General features: G+C 26.4%; 3 protein-coding genes and 1 long non-coding RNA gene across 4 annotated transcripts in view; 1 reads left to right on the top strand and 3 right to left on the bottom strand.

The window, feature by feature from the left end:
• LOC107471926 (histone-lysine N-methyltransferase, H3 lysine-9 specific SUVH1) overlaps positions 1-2,290 on the top strand; it is a 4,219-nt gene extending 1,929 nt beyond the window's left edge. The window contains exons 3-4 of the mRNA XM_016091463.3: positions 1-683; positions 1,687-2,290. Of these exons, the coding sequence (XP_015946949.1) occupies positions 1-643 (643 nt within the window). The 3' untranslated portion in view covers positions 644-683; positions 1,687-2,290. The remainder of the gene's footprint in view (positions 684-1,686) is intronic.
• A 713-nt stretch (positions 2,291-3,003) lies between these two features.
• The window catches only part of LOC107471898 (protein ZINC INDUCED FACILITATOR-LIKE 1), a gene marked incomplete in the record, with an annotated part of 16,806 nt that continues 2,663 nt past the window's right edge, over positions 3,004-17,146 (bottom strand). Inside the window, 14 exon segments of the mRNA XM_016091427.3 lie at positions 3,004-3,333; positions 3,525-3,568; positions 3,986-4,074; positions 4,530-4,574; positions 5,157-5,264; positions 5,608-5,693; positions 5,763-5,850; positions 5,923-6,102; positions 6,207-6,282; positions 6,379-6,428; positions 6,784-6,846; positions 6,941-6,994; positions 7,094-7,196; positions 7,846-7,948. Coding sequence (XP_015946913.1) covers positions 3,245-3,333; positions 3,525-3,568; positions 3,986-4,074; positions 4,530-4,574; positions 5,157-5,264; positions 5,608-5,693; positions 5,763-5,850; positions 5,923-6,102; positions 6,207-6,282; positions 6,379-6,428; positions 6,784-6,846; positions 6,941-6,994; positions 7,094-7,196; positions 7,846-7,948 — 1,178 coding nt within the window.
• LOC107471899 (uncharacterized) lies at positions 8,790-9,390 on the bottom strand. The gene is made up of 2 exons (XR_001588661.3): positions 9,149-9,390; positions 8,790-8,832 (listed from the first exon to the last, which is right to left on the bottom strand). It is a non-coding gene; the product is annotated as an uncharacterized LOC107471899 (long non-coding RNA).
• LOC110272498 (protein ZINC INDUCED FACILITATOR 1) lies at positions 11,633-17,110 on the bottom strand. The gene is made up of 13 exons (XM_021133250.2): positions 16,949-17,110; positions 16,783-16,836; positions 16,122-16,184; positions 15,949-15,998; positions 15,762-15,837; positions 15,119-15,316; positions 14,795-14,882; positions 14,608-14,693; positions 13,670-13,777; positions 13,540-13,584; positions 13,356-13,444; positions 12,570-12,613; positions 11,633-11,948 (listed from the first exon to the last, which is right to left on the bottom strand). The coding sequence occupies exons 1-13, from the start codon at positions 17,078-17,080 to the stop codon at positions 11,839-11,841; spliced, it is 1,143 nt and encodes a 380-aa protein (XP_020988909.2). The 5' UTR covers positions 17,081-17,110; the 3' UTR covers positions 11,633-11,838.

Below are 17,146 nucleotides of genomic sequence, written 5' to 3'. Positions count from 1 at the left end.
TGGCAGCATTTTGGTGAGTCGAAGGCCGCTGATTCATGAATGTGGCCCCACATGCCAGTGTTTCCCTAACTGCAAAAATCGAGCCTCCCAGACCGGTCTCAAGCACCACATGGAAGTGTTCAAAACAAAGGATAGAGGATGGGGTCTTAGATCACTGGATCCTATTCGTGCCGGTTCTTTCATTTGTGAGTATGCAGGAGAAGTTATTGATCAAGCAAGGTTGAATCAGCTCGCGAAGGAAGGAGATGCTAATGAATATGTTTTCGACACAACTCGAATTTATGAGGAATTCAAGTGGAACTATGAACCTAGATTACTCGAAGAAGTGAGCACAAATGACTCTACAGAGGACTACACTATGCCGTATCCTCTTATTATTAGTGCCAAGAATGTTGGGAATGTAGCTAGATTCATGAACCATAGTTGCTCCCCAAATGTTTTCTGGCAACCTATCTTATATGAAGAAAACAATCAATCATTCCTACATGTGGCGTTTTTCGCAATCAGTCACATTCCCCCGATGACCGAGTTAACCTATGACTATGGTATTGCTAGTTCTGGCCATGCTGGTGGTAGCAGAGATTCCAAAGGGAAAAAGAGGTGCTTATGTGGATCGTCAAAATGCCGCGGTTCCTTTGGTTGATATCTTGTTGCAGAAGCTTTCCGACTGGCACGATAATGAGGTAAATCCATTCATGTCTGAACTGAAATTATTTCATGTTTTGGCACTCTTTAGCATGCACAAACTTATGTTTCTATTAAAGTTTAGAATATATAAGAATAGATGGTTTCTCTAAGAAAATGGAGGTGATGAAATGCATTTGATCTGTCAAATTTACTCTTGAGATGATAGCGAGTGGCGTTTCCGGATTAACTACCATCACCATTTCACCAAATAGAAAAGGGGAAAAAGGAAGTTAAATCGGTTAGGCTTTCAAGTTCATAATGCCTTGGATTTCATGTTACATGCCATTGGGATTCATGATCACTTTAGGCTTTTTTATGCATGATGGAAGTCTAATAATAGTATTAGAATTCTTTTAAACTATGTCTACATTTTCATATATGTGTTTGTTGTTGTTTTAAGTAGGTAGGGTAGAGTTAAGTGTGTTTAGGCTCGCGCCTTCCTTCGCTTGGCCCTGTGTATAGTTGTGCCGGAATCCTTGGGGATGGAAATCCGTGTCCAAGGCATGATTGATTGTGTGATGAGGGCCGGTAGAGCGGGACACAGGCCATCGAAGTTGAGATTGCCGGATTATGGGATTCGGTTTGGGTAGGGCCGAGTAGGCTGGCCGGTCAAAACTTGTGATTGAGTTTTTCTCATTTCTTTATCTGAAATTCGGTTTTGGATTGTGGAGGTAAAAAAAAAAAATTAATGCACTCTCAGTGTAAAGAGTTTTACATAATCATCCAATCAGATTCTGCATTATAATTCTGAGGTGAAAACTCGCATACAATTGTCTTCATATGAAAAGTTGATACTTAAGAACCGTCATATGATTTGTCAAGTTTGACTAAATGATTATCTAACGATTTTCAAGTATCAACTTCACATGAAGACAACTGCATGTGAGTCTTTACCTAATTCTAAATCCGAGATTTTATCCATGGAACTTTTGGAAAAGATGGTGCTTTCATGGAAGCTAAAATTTTCCTATTAATTTATCTCTTGTTCATTTTTAACAGATGGATGATGGCACTCTTATGTCAAAAGCCAAATCCCAGTTAAGAAGTTCCAAGCTTTTTGGATTCATGCTTCCAAATATCATTTTCAAGAGTTAATTGTGTTTAGTGGGTATTAATAAATTGTGTATGTCTCTTTCTCTCTCTCTCTCTCTTGACATGGCCCTTTTTTCCATATCCAACTTTAAGAGAAAAAACAAGTTAATGGAAGTTGTATAATTTGTGTTAAATTTGGGCTAGCAAATTGGCCATGATACAATGTTTATGTGTGACTTTGTTCATCTTAATTAGGTAATTAATGTTGCTTAGAAATGCTTCAATTGTTTTGAGATCCTTTACTAATGGGATTATGTTTGAGAAAATACTCAATTTGGTCCCTAAAATTACACTCGAGTTTCAATTTAGTCCTTAAAGTTTCAATTGCCTTAATTTAATCTATAAATTTTTCAAATTTTAATCTCGTTAGTCTCTATAGTGGTTTCCGTCCATAATCAATTGAAAGTTTAGGGATTAAATTGAGGCAATTGAAACTTCAATGACTAAATTGAGACTCAAGTGTAACTTTAGGGATCAAACTGAGTATTTTGTCGATTATGTTTTTAGTTTCCTTGTGATTCTTGATGATCTTATTTTTATGATATTGCAAAGGAAATAGTAAGATTGAAAATGAAATCCTTTTTTTTATTATTTCTGTTCGTGAGAAAATAAATTATTTACAAAAACATAAATTAATTATTTATTATTCAAATAAGCTTTCCATTGTGTTTAAGTGAGGTAGAAACATCAAATTAATTTTTTTATTGCACCCATTCATGGAAGTTATGGTGTATTATTTTGAAGCAGTGGAATTTCAATTGAGAAATACTTCAATTGAGAAATACTAAAGTACACATTTTTTTATTTATATTACTCAATATTTTAGACTAATATTTTATTTTTATATTATTAGAATTTATAGTTTAAAATTTAAAATTTAGGATTTTGTTAATACTTAATATGGTAATTTTTTAATATTACATATAAAAATATATTTGTTGGCTAAATATTGATTTAAAATGTTAAATTTTGTTAATCATGTAGCATTCTTCATTTTAATTTTTGCATTCCTAATAATTGTATGAGTAATGATTGAAAATCTGAGTTTATTTTTTTAATCATTCTCATAATATTTAAATTATTGAAAATTAAATATATATTAATTTTTAAAACATAAAACATAAAAATTTGAAATTTTCTTTATTTAAAATTCAAAGAAAATTATATTAAAACATTACCTAAATTCCTAAATTTGATTATATGCTTTTCAAATTTCAATACTAATTCACTCTAATTGAGAACTCAGTAACTGAAGTCTCAATAAAATTAGATAAAGATATCTAAGCCAAAATCATACAAAAATTAAACATTTCTTCATTATGTTTTCTTAGCTAATAATAATGACACCATCAATAATAATAATAATAATAATAATAATAATAATAATAATAATAATAATAATCTATGAAGAACTCAAAATAAATGCAAGTGTTAATTCTAATCCCATTGCTTGCACAAATTAAGTTTACTTCTTTACACTCAAGAATGGTTTAAACATGAGCAGCACCCCAACTCCTTCAACAACATTAAGGATAAGAAATACCATATGCGTCCCTATTATTTAAAAAAATGAATAAAAGATTTGTTAGCATAAATGAACCACAAATTTAAATTACAGAAAAATTATTTATCTTTTATTTATTAATATGTCAAACAAAAAGAACTTCAAACACATTATATGATTATTATTATTATTATTATTATTATTATTATTATTATTATTATTATTATTATTATTATCATACCAGGGAGAAAAGAGGCATCTAGTCGCTTCTGAGACCAAGTTAACCTACATGATAAGAAGAATAAAATAAGAAAATAATTATGAAATTCCATGATCCAAAATATTTCACTAATGAAACATTTGTAAACTCCAATTAGTTACAATAGAAATACACTAAAAAAACAAAAGAAATTACTATTAGAATATTTTGTATTAGCGACGGATTTTTTGACAACTTTTTTGAATTAGTGACATATATTCTTGTTAGTGACGAATTAATGACGAATAATATCCGACGATATGAGTTACAATATAAACACACTCCAAACAAAAGGAATTAGTATTAGAATTTTTGACATTAGCGACACATTTTTTCAACGATTTTTTTTAAATTAGCGACAGAAGTCGTCATTGTTAGTGACAAAATTAATGACGAATAATATCCGACGAAAAAAAAAAAAATCAAGTGAAAGGGATACTCACAATGCACCACCTGCAGCTGGGCCAATTGTTTTGAATGCAGACATAGCAGTCATGGCAATGCCATTTGCTGCCCCTCTTTGATGTTGTTCCTGTTCACAAATATTACCACAATCTCACAAGGATGGTATTTGAAATTAATAAAAAAAATTGAAAATTGTTTTATGTAAATCAAATCAAATTAATTAAAATAAAAAATATAATTTTTTTATTTGATTTATGATTAGTTATTTTATCTGGAATTTACAAACTTGATTCAAATCTTTATTTAACTTTATAATTTTAGAAGTAAATTAAACATTTGACATATATATATATACAAAAGAGAAAGACAGATAATTGATTTTTTTTTTTTTGAATGGACATTGAATTTAGAAATGAAAATTTTTATTTTTAATTTAAATTCCAAACAAACTATTTGATTACTGTCAAAATATTTCTGTCTCTGATCTTTTAATTGGCATTCCAAATTAAACATAGTCAAATAAAACTAATAATCTCCACATTACCAGAAACAAATAATGTTAACAATGAAATGCTAACTTACCACTGCTCTATTTTGCAGAATGAACAAACCGGTTGCAATTGTTTCCTATCTCCAACAAAACAAACTCAATTAGAAAATAGGGATGTATGTTAAACTATCCTAGCTCTTTTTTTAATTTCTGATAATTTGTTCAAAAAACAAAGTGTTTTTTTATAATTTAAAAATCCTACTCTATCTCTAACTATTTAAATAATTGTTCTATTCGGTCTCTTATACATTAGCAGCTAGTCACTTTTTTATAAGACCGTTTAGATCAATTATTGTTTAAATAGTTGGAGATCATCTAAACCAATTAATTGAACAATTAAGGGCCGATTAAAGATTTTTCGAATTATGGAAGGTTGCTGGTTAGGACCTGAAAGAATATCTACTCTTAATTATTTTGGTTTTCAATAGTATTCTCGAACTCGACAGGCCAATGACTAATCTGTCGCGGATCAAAGTTTTATTTAAGAGTTTATATATAACTGGTCAATAAGTTACTGTTGCACAAGGCGGAATTCGAATTTTCGATACTTATTTAAGCCGACTAATGAGCTAACTACTAGACCAACCCAACTTAATTATTTACCCTTAATTATATGTTGCCGAAAAATATATAAGAATTTGTTGTTGTTTTTCACTTACAGTTGCAAGACTTTTAAGAATGGAAGCAGAACTTATAACTGCGTAGAGTGTGAAGCCTGATAACATTCTCATGAAAGGATAACTTTGCAACAATGGTATACTTAACACCTGCATAATATAAAATACAGCTTACACTTAAATTTTTTAAAATTTGTACACATAAATTAATAAATTTTATTTATTAAAACGTAATTTAATATTTATACTAATTAAATAATAATAAAAAAATACTAAAATTGCTAATCGAAAAATTTTTCGCCAATAATAATAATCGCAAGATTTGATTAAAAGAAGATGAAAATTCAGGTAAAATCGAATTCACGTGATGTTAATATTTGAAAGTCGTTAGATGAAAATTTAGTCAAATCAGTCAAATCATCTAATGACTCTCATGTATCAACTTCACGTGAAATCGACTGTACTTGAGTTTCCACCTTAAAAGAAAGCTAACCGCTGTGAGACGAGCAAGAGTAACGGGCCCACAGGCTTTTTGCACCATTGGGTATAGGCTTAGCTGGTATATTATAATAGCAATACCTGAATAATAATAATAATTAAGTGGGTAATTAATAAGTAAATTATATATGCATATGTGAAAAGATGTACCTGAAATTGCAAGAACAGTACCAACATTATCAGTTGTAAAATTCAAACCACCCAACCTTCCAGGACTAACAGCCCATAATGAGAATACCTAATAACAACAAACTTCTTATATAATAATAATAATAATAATAATAATAATAATAATAATAATAATAATTACCTCTTGATAAGCAATGTCATGAAGTGAGAAAACACAGTAGACAATGACAGAGGACATTAAGGGCCAATTTTGGAAGATACTCTTTTCTTCTTCAGCTTCATCATCATTATTACTTCCACCTTCTAAAGCTTCAGCTTTATCAATGGATTTATTGTTATCTTTGTGGTTGTGAAGTGTCTCCTGTAGTGATCATTGCATACACTACTTGAATTCAATATTTTATAATATTATTTGTGACTAATTAATGACCAAAATATGACAAATTAATTAATATACATACATACCGGAAGCCAAATGCATGCAATTGCTACCACAAATGCAAAAACTGATATTATGAAGCAGGGTAAGAAATATGGAAACCTACAACACAAGTTATTAGTAACATATTGAATTATTCAAGTTTATAATTAAATAAAAAAAACTAGAAGAAAAAAAAAACCAAAAAAATTCACTTACTTATCCCAAAAGGAATTCTTTGGAAATATATTTGGGTATTTCTCTACTGGCTGTAATACAGAAATTTTCAAAATATTAGGAACACATAATAATGTGGCATAGAATAATTAATCTTAATTAAAGTTGTTCTTTTTAATAAATATGCAAGGACAAAAGTCACTTTTTTTTTCAAATAACATATATGTACAGAAGTAAATAATAATGTTACAAATAATTCTGATTTACAGCGGTTTATTCTAACGATTTTAAAAAACCGCTGCTAAAGATTTAGCAACGCTTTATTTTAAGGCAGTTATTCAACTGTCGCTATTATTATCACAATCGGTCGAAATTCTTGTAGTATATGTCCACAAAAATATGTTCAAATATATAAATAAAAAATAAAAATAATTATATATTAATTACCTGAGCAAGATAACCTCCCAATGCTGGTCCAACGACTAAACCTACTCCCCAAGCTGCAACAACCTGAAATTATATCAAACTTAAACTAATTAATAATTATTACTATGATGATGGATATACCAACTTCTAAAAATAATGTTTTATTAATGATACATACGGTTGAGAGTCCAATAGCTTGGTGTTCTTCTCTGCAAATCTCAGTAGCATAAGCCTGTTCATATGTGATTTCTAATAATAATTGAGCTTTGAATATACAAAACAATAATGAATATAATAATAATATTGATGAGTAATAAGAAAGAAATGGTACTTTTATTGGTCCAAGCAAACCATTTAAACTTCCAAGTAGAAATCGCATGCTAATAGCCATCCAAAGATTTGTGCTGAGCCCAAATAATATGTTGAATATCACACTGCATGCAACATTACACTTTTTAATTTAGATGTGGTTGGGGTAACAGTATAAGACAAAGTTATGGAGTGTATAAATACTTTACGTAATTGTGGTATCAGGAATAAAAATTAGACTGTCCGATTTTTGGGAACATAAATTGGATTCTCCGATTATTTTTGTCAAAATTTAAATTTTCTCTTTCACACTAATCGGACTGTCCGATTAGTAGGCTTAATTTTTTTTACAAAAAAAATCGGATAATGATCCAATTTTTTCATCATTTGTTTCAGAAAAAGCTATCCCACATCCATGTTTATTGTCTAACACCCACATTTTTCACAACAATGCACAACACATCCATGCTTCTCATATAAAAAAAAATGAGCCTGCAACATTATTAGATTGTTATTTGTTTGATAGAAAAGTCATTTGATTTCTTTAAAGATATTTAACTTTCTTTGCACTAATTAACACCACTATTTAGTAATAATTAGAGTACACCAAATATATAAATTAAACATTTAATTTAAGGTGAAGAAAGAATAAAAAGTTAATTTAACTTAAAAAATAAATAAACTTTTCATTGCTGAACAATCACATTTTTTGTAATAGAATAATATCACATTTTTATAGAAAAATAATCAATTAAATTAATTATATATACTTACACAGTAATAACACCGAAAACAATAACGGGTTTTCTACCATAACGATCAGATACCATTCCCCATAATATAGATGTTAGAGCTCTCCCCAGCATGAATGAAGATCCTACAACATTTTTTAAATTAAACATAATTAAAAAATATAGTATATAATGTATAATATATCATCCTACTATGCTATAGTGACTATAGTAATTATAATATTTTAAAAATATTATTAAAATTAAAATAACACTTTCTAAAAAATATTATTAAAAAAATATTAATTTTAACAACACTTACATAATTATCGAAATTATTATAAACATAAATTTATTAGTAATGCGTAGAAATTGTTATTGTACGATTTAATTATTAATATCCGTTAATTAATTTATGCAATATTTCATCAGAGGGTAAGGTGTCATATAAACACAAAAAAAACTTTGATGTTGTAATCATAATAAAAAACACAAATGATTAGCATTGCGGCCAGTAAAAATAAAAATAAAAAAGTAATGTACTAATGTGACACAAAATTATTTATATATTCTTACCTATTTATTAAAATTTGGAAGAAAATTAATTTAGTATATAAAAAATTTTATGATAAAAATCTTAAAAATTGAGTAAATATTTAATTCAAATTTTCTATCTATTTTTACAAAAGGTTGCATAATAATCTTAACAAAAGTTAAATAATAAATGAACTCCTAATAATTCTCAATTTCAGATATATTAATCATTTCCTAATTAAAATCGAGCTAGACATACATTCATGATTATTTTTTTTTTTGGGCCTCGGTAAGTAATTCACTATTCATTATAAATGGGACCTCCAAAAAAAGATAAGAACAACTTTACTTCATTATTATTATTAAATCAGAGCATGCTTCACATGTTGTTGGAGGTACACAAAATTCAACTTTTTTTCCAAAAAGTAGAAAATAAAAAAATAAATTCAACTCACCATGAAATAAACAAATGGAAAGAGAGAACACACAGGCAGCGCTGCAACAAATAGAAGAAAATTAATTAAGCACATCATAAACTCAGAAAAAAATATCTGTATAAAAAGATTCAAAAAAAATATCAAATCAATCTGAAATTTTTTTTTCATCGTCTAATCATATTCAATCTTTTTAAATAACTGCATCAAAAAATTAAATCTTTCAAAAAAAATTTGTTTAAATTATTAGAATGAAATTAAAGATGACATATGTTTAAAATTAGGTAAAAATTTAAGTACAATTAATTTTACGTGGAATAGAAAAGAATTAAGGAAGAGAAATAAGAAAGAATTGAAGAAAGTGATGAGAAAGCTTACTTCCACATAAGACTGCAAGCCATATATAAAGAAGATTCCGAATTGAGATTCCATTTGTGAGGTGTTTGGCTTTGTCAACCTTGCAACCAGGGCAATTCTCATAATACACTTCTTCTTTCTTCACCAATAATAATGCTTCTTCCATTGATGAAGATTTCAAGAGTAACAGTGCTGTCAGCTGTGGACTCACCTTGCTCTCAGATTTTTATAGCACCAATCATGCAACTCTACTCTTAATAATTGTTAAGTAAGGTCTATTTATTTATTTATCTCTATAGATTTATTAGATTTATATAATTTAAATATTTATAAGTAGATTTTTATATTAAATAAAAAAATTTAATTATTTTTTTTAGTTGCTATATTTTAGAAAAATACAATAATTTTACAATATTTATTTCTAAAATGTTTCTTAATTTTATTTAAGACCAAATATAATAATAAATATTTTGTATTTTAATAAAAATGTTATAACAAAGATTTATTAGAAAAGATAAAATAATAAAAATTATTATTTATCAATACTTTTTTTTTAAACTATGGATGATGATGTGTGAATTTTGGTATATTTGACCAAGTAAAACTTTTATTCAAACATGGTTACCAAATTATTTGCCTTCGTAATAACGGAAGTGGCAGCTGTATGATTATATCCACGTCACAAATTTGTGACATGACAAAAATATTTCTGACTTATGTCCATTTTTTTTGTTAGTAATTTAGAGAATTTGAGTTTGTAAAATGTCTATCTTGGTTAACAACATCTTGACTTAGCTTAAACAAACGTAAGAAAGTCTCAATGGTCATTTAAAGTAGTTAAATTTATATATAAAAAAATATTATATACACAAAAAGTTAGTTAATTAAATATTTAGAATGATCATTTAAATTCATAATTTTTATTATTTTAGTTCTTTAAATCTAAAATTTACTATATTAATTCTCGAGATTTAATTTTAGACACCGAATTGTTTTCTGAATCTTTTCTGAGTTCATTCTGATTTGTTATACTAGACACATGACTAATAATATTGTTTTATTTTGACACTTAAATAAAAAAACGATATTATTTTGAAGAATAAGAAAAAATAAAACAATTTGTACATTATATAAATTTTATTTTATTTTTTTTAAGTGACAAAATGAAACGATATCATTTAATACTGTATCTAGGATGATAAGTGAGAGACAGTATATTATTTTATTTGTTTACTCAGAGTTAAAAAAGATCTAAGAATTAATATAGTATCTAAAACTAAATTTTAGAAATCAGTCTTATAAATTTTGAATAAAAAAAAACTAAAATGATATAAGAAAAAAATATAAATCTCAAAGACTACCGTAAAATTTAGTCAAAATTAGTCATTAAGTTAATAAAACATGCTAAATAGGGACATTAGAGTTCAATTAGGTCTTAATACAAAAGTTAGACAAAAATGGCAAATAAAGACTTCATTAATAAAAATAAATTTAAAAACTAATGAGTTATGAATCAAAATTAAAGGTGAATTAAATTTAAGAAACAATTTTAAGATAAGAGACAACTATAAAATCCCAATCTAATTTTTTTACTGACCAAATGTTTAAAGAACTTTGTTTAAGAAACCAAGCTACCAATCGAAGATTTCTTGAATGCCATCTCAGAGTCTCACATGTCAATCCTTGTTGCTGACTCAGTGACACATTTCTGAGACCATTTTCTTTCTATTTTTTTAAATTATTCTTTAATAATTTAGACTTTTAAGAGTTTAGAGCACGTGGTCCTCTTTACATTGCACTATTGATTCATTAATATCGTGTTCTGTTTCTCATCTTATTATTACACTTTTACCCCTAAACCATAAAACTCATGCCACCTTACATTCTGTTCATGGCCTCAAAATTGGCAGCACAGTAAGAAGATTTTTGTCATGTTAGGCTTCTTTTATGGTAAGCATTAATGTTGTCCTTAATTAATATTTTTATTTGCATTTTAAATGGTTTAAGAGTAATTTAATGTTATTTCAATTTTAACTTTATAAAAAATTATTAGTCAAAATAATGATATATACAAAAAAATAAATAAACATTTTGTCCCAAGATTTTTATCCTATTTAAATTTTTAACATTTCAAAATCGTCTCATTAATTTTGTTTCACTATCAATTCTGTTAATAGATTCCTAACGGTATGACAACATTGAGTCAATTTTAAAACGTTAGGAACTTAAATAGAACAATCTAAACGTTAGGAACAACTTTGAGACTTACTCCAAACATTAGAGTCAAAACGATACTTTACTAAAAAATTATTAGTCAAGATAATGATTTATACAAAATAAATAAATAAATAAAATATTGCATCTGACAAATTTTTATGATATTATAATTATTTTCTTATATTCTAAATTTATTCTTAAGATTGTAATCACTGTCGATCTCACAATAACTTATAACACTCTATCAATATGGTAAAGTATTGGATAATATAATTATTAGATAATAAAAATAAATTAAAACATGTAACATGTAATAATGTAACAATATACATAAAACTTTAAGATTTCTTAATCAATGTTTAACTCCTTAAAATAATGATATGACTAGAATTACTAACGCTTTGTTAGTAGTATCTCCCAGTCACCATGAATGACCAATAATAGAATTCAAATAAGGCATTAATTAATTAAAATTGATAAGATATATAGCATAATTAATTAAGTTGTGGGCGTGTGTTCTTCCTTATGGTGAGGAATGGTGTAAATAGTAAAAGCACTCCAAGTCCCATAACAATATTCAGGATGAAGAACAACATATGAACTCCTGCAATTACATGTCAAACAAACCAACTTCAGTTATGTCTTTAATCAAATCCTTTTAGTTAAAACATATGTACTTATGTTATTATAATTTGATATATATTTTTTTTTATCAAATTCATCTGTTGTATCTGAATTTCAAAACAACTAATTAGAAAGGCCTATTCAAAGAGTTGGATTGGGCGCTTTTGAAAAAATTACTTATTTTTTTATTTTTTTAACAGATAAATATTATTTTATATTTGGATAATTTTTTTAAAAAAAATTTTAAGTATTAAAAATGTTTTTGTTTTTGTTTTTTTTTTTAAACAAGGTATTATAAACTTTTAGAAAAAGTAAATAATTTACTTTTTTAATAAAAGTATTTTTTTAAAAGACGTATTTAAATAAATTTTAAATTAAATAAAAATACTTTATTTAAAAAATATTTTTTTTACTAAAAAAAACTAATTCAAACTAGCACTTTAACTATAATCAAAAGTGCTTCAGTTATGATTTTTTTTATATAAATTAAGAAAACTAAAGAATTCTAAACATTATAGAATATAATCTCGATGTAATAAATTTTACTCTTGTTATGAGCTCAAAAATTAATTTAGTTGAGTTGAGTGGAAGAACATCATACCTGGTAGAAAAGAAGCATCCATCCTTTTTTGTGACCAAGCTAATCTGCACCAATACCAGAATAAGAAAAATTAGAAAACTGAAACATTAATTAATTGATCAAAGCAATGTGCCATATTTTCCACACTTTGTTTTATATTGCTTCATCTATTTTTTGAAGAAGGTATATTTGTCAATTCACTATTTTTTTAACATGTTTAATTAATAGATAAACTATAATTTCATATGAGAACCAACAATTTCTAACCATTAAAACAAGGTATATTAATTCAATATCGGTTTAATTAATTTATCAGTCTTTATAATTTTACTGAATTTTTAATTAGGTCTTTATACTTCTTTTTTTCGATTGAGTCTCTATACCATATCAAATTTTGTACAATAGAATTAACAGAATATTCCGTTAAACAAATCAAATATGTCTAACACTTTACTGAATATTCTGTATGGTTTAACTGAATATTCTATTAATTTTAATATTTTTTTACTTACAAAATCTGATATAATATAGAGACTTAATTAAAAATTCGATAAAATTATAGAAACCGATAGAATAATTAAACCTTCAATATCCATAAAAACTTAGATTCGTTCGACAAAACTATCGCAAGTGAACTGAAAACTGTATCTTTAGAGAATAAACTCGAATTTATTTTCAATAGTTTTGTCGAAAGAACCTAATTTCTAGCAGAACATCAAATGAAATTAATTTAATTTTTTTTTTATAGAAACGTCCGAATCTTTTATAGAACACAAAATAAAAAATAAAATAAAATAAAAAACTCACATTGCCCCTCCTCCAGCTGGACCAATTGTTTTGAAAATTGACATAGCAGTCATGGCAATGCCATTAGCTGCCCCTCTTTGATGTTGTTCCTAATTTTTTTTTTTAAAATCAACATAAATTAATTAAGATCAAATAATTTGGAAGGAAATAAAGTCAAATTAAATTATTGAAGCCAAGAACTTACCACTGCTCTATTTTGCAGCAGGAACATACCAGTTATAATGGACACCTAAAAGTTCATAAATAAAAAATTAAAAGAAAAATAATAAGATGAATATTGAGTTGGTAAATAAATTAATAAGAGAAGCAGTTACCTGCAGAAGGTTTTTAGAGACAGAAGCAATATTTATGAGAAGGTAGAGTGTGAATCCTGACAACATTGCTATGAAGGGGTAACTCTGTAACAGAGGTATAGATACTACCTACAAATAATATAATCATGCCGCAATATTATTATATGCTAATAATATTAATAAATTAAACCACAAATTAAAACAATGAAATACCACTTTGTAACAATTTTCTGAGTACGGTCAAATTATCTAATTTTGATTATAGACTTGTGTCTTTATACAAAATAATACAAAAAAAAACTATATGTCTTTTATTTTAAATATTTGTTTATTATAAATTAGTCAAAAAATATTCACAAATATCCGATAAGTAAGAAAAATCGAATACTTAATAAGTAGTCACTACAAATACAATAAAGATAAAGTATTATTTTAATTCTTAACATTTTAATTAAATTCTAATTTGATTTTTAACATTTTAAACATTCTATTTTAGTTTAAAAATATTTTAAGCGAATTTAATATTATCTCATTATTAAAGTTAATATGAACAATTAATATATTAAAAATACCATAACATTCGATTTTATTACCTGAGTAAAATCAATCCTCTAATGATCACCAATATAAATAATTTTTTCTTAGATTTTAAATCGGTGATGATTTATTGCTAAGATTTGAGGTTTTTGAAAAGAAGAAGTGTTACATATGCGTGAAAATAAAGAGATATGATCTTAACTAAAAATATTGTTAATATTTACAAAATTTATTTTATTAATTATTCATATCATATATTTAAAGATGAGACAATATTGACTTTATTTAAAATTTATTTAGACTAAAATAAAATATTTAAAACATTGAAAATTAAATTAAAATTTAACCAAAACGTTAAAACGAAAATAGTATTTTATTTATTCAACAAAAACATAAATAGCCATAAAATAGTGAGAGGTTACCCCAGCAATGCGAGCAAGCCCAATAGGCCCAAAAGCTTTTTCCAATTTTGGGTATACAAAGAGCTGATATATTATAAGACCAGTACCTGAATAAACATAAACATTGTTTATAAATATATGACTATATGATATGAAATCAAATTTGTTCACAAAACATGTTGGTCTCAAATATATATAAATATGTAACCTGTTACTGAAAGAACATCACCAACATTGTCTGTTGTAAAGTTCAAACCCCCCAATCTTCTAGGACTTACAGCCCATAATGAAAAAACCTAACAACCACAGCATCAAGAATATTATTATGAGATACCCTTTCTTTACATGCATTTAGAAACTATATATTACATCAATTTAATTATTAAATATGTAAAAAATGTATCAAATAATGTAGTTTCTTTGATATAATTTATAACGAATAAAATGTTAGTGTAATTATTAGTTTTGTAGAAACTTTTTTTTAACTTATAAAATTATAATGTAAGAATCATATGTATATATAGTTATATACCTCTTGGTAAGCCATATCATGGAGGGAGAACACACAATAAACAATTATTGATGACATTAAAGGCCAGTTCAAAAAGAGGTTTTCATCCTTTTGGATTCTTTTGTCTTTATCATCACACCCGGTGCCGCCGGTTTCTAAAAAATCATCATCGTCGGCGGCGGCGGCAGACTCGATCCGAGGGTGGTTGTGGAGTGTTTCCTGCATGCAGTGATGCAAAAAGTTGAGTTTTGTTTAGACTAATTTCACCTTAAAAGTTAGTATATGATTAAGAGTTAACTACTAATTTGATATTCAAAAGATTCAAATGCTTAGAAAAAGGTATTGAAAAATATTATCGACAAAATAGTTCTCAAATGATTTAAAAATACGATAAAAATAATTATTAAATATTATATTTTTTTATAAGTGACAAGAAAACTTTGAGGATAAAAATATATTTAATATCTAGTTCTTTCTGGCGTATTTTTAAACTTTTTAAAAATTTATCATTAACAACTTTTGAAATTATTTATTTAAGCATGGTAAACTTTCAGATACTATTTTAATAGTATGATTAATACATAATTAAGTATACACTGAGGAAAAAATAGAATAAAAAAGCATTTGATCTTAATGGTAAAAAGTTGAGTCCTCATAGAATTACCGGAAGCCAGATGCAGAGAATTAATACCACAAATGAAAAAATTGATATTATCAATGAGGGCAAGAAGTATGGGAACCTGCAATAGGAACAAAAACAATGTGAAAAAAGAAGTTAAAAGAAAATGGATTTCTAAATCATATTATATAAAAGTAATTAAAGAGCAATGAGGAAAATAAAATTCACTTACTTATCCCAAATTGAGTTTTTTGGAAATACATCGGGGTATTTCACTACTGGCTGCAATACAAATTAAATTGTTTAAATATATATAAACATATAGAATAAGTTAAAAAAAAAAATTAGACCTACAAAACATGACATTTTGAAAATTATTTGAGATGGAAAGAGAAGAAAATGTACCTGAGCAAGGTAGCCTCCCAATGCTGGTCCAATGACTAAACCTATGCCCCAAGCTGCACTAAACTGAAAATCAGATCAACCCTTCAATCATCATTCATTCATACATACTGCTTTAATTTTCTATTCTGATCCCTTCAAGAGAATGTGACTAAATTTTTAAAGTGATTATTTTAATTTTTTAAATTTAAAATTAGTTATACTAATTTTTAAAATCTAATTTTAAGTACTATATTGGTCTTTAATTTTTTTTTTTAGTACTGAATCAACAAAATAAATGTTGAGTTAGTATGACCTACCACATTAGATACAGGACTAAACAACGTTATTTCGTTTTAACAGTTAAATACGACAAAAATAAAAAAAGAATAATAGTTTATATGATGTGCAAATCATTGTATCTCCCTTTATTCTTTAAAACGACATCTTTTTTACTTTATTTAAGAGCTAAAATAAAAAATTGTCATTTAATCATATATCTAGCATGACAAGTCAGAACTAATTTAATATTTCTTTCATTAACTCAACGTTAAAAAAAATATGATACCTGAAATTAAATCTTAAAAATCAATATAATAAATTTTAAATTTAAAAAACTAAAATAATAAAAACTGTGAATCTCAAAACCACTATAAAAATTTAGTCCCATTAATTAGAAGCTTACGGTTGAGAGTCCTAGGGCTTGGTTCTCTTCTCGAAATATTTCAGAACTATAAGCCTGTTAATTAATTCAAATACAACGTGTTAGAAGATAAATAAAAAAAATTATAAATATATTTTACACAATATAATATACATGGCCAAAGGGATCTATATAATTTTTTTTGTACCTTCATTGGTCCAAGCAAACCATTCAAACTTCCCAGAAAAAACCTTGTGGTAACTGCCATCCAAAAGCTTGTGCTAAGGCCAAATAGTGTGTTGAAAATTATACTGAAATTAAGTAATTGATTCATAAGCATAATAATTTTTTTTAATAAAATTTTTAAGATAAAAATATAATGAAATATGTAAATTAAATGAAAGAT

The sequence above is a fragment of the Arachis duranensis genome, chromosome 10 (assembly GCF_000817695.3).
Source record: "Arachis duranensis cultivar V14167 chromosome 10, aradu.V14167.gnm2.J7QH, whole genome shotgun sequence".
NCBI lineage: Eukaryota > Viridiplantae > Streptophyta > Magnoliopsida > Fabales > Fabaceae > Arachis > Arachis duranensis.
The sequence above is the reverse complement of the archived record's forward strand: the minus strand, read 5'-3'. Positions and strand labels throughout refer to the sequence as shown.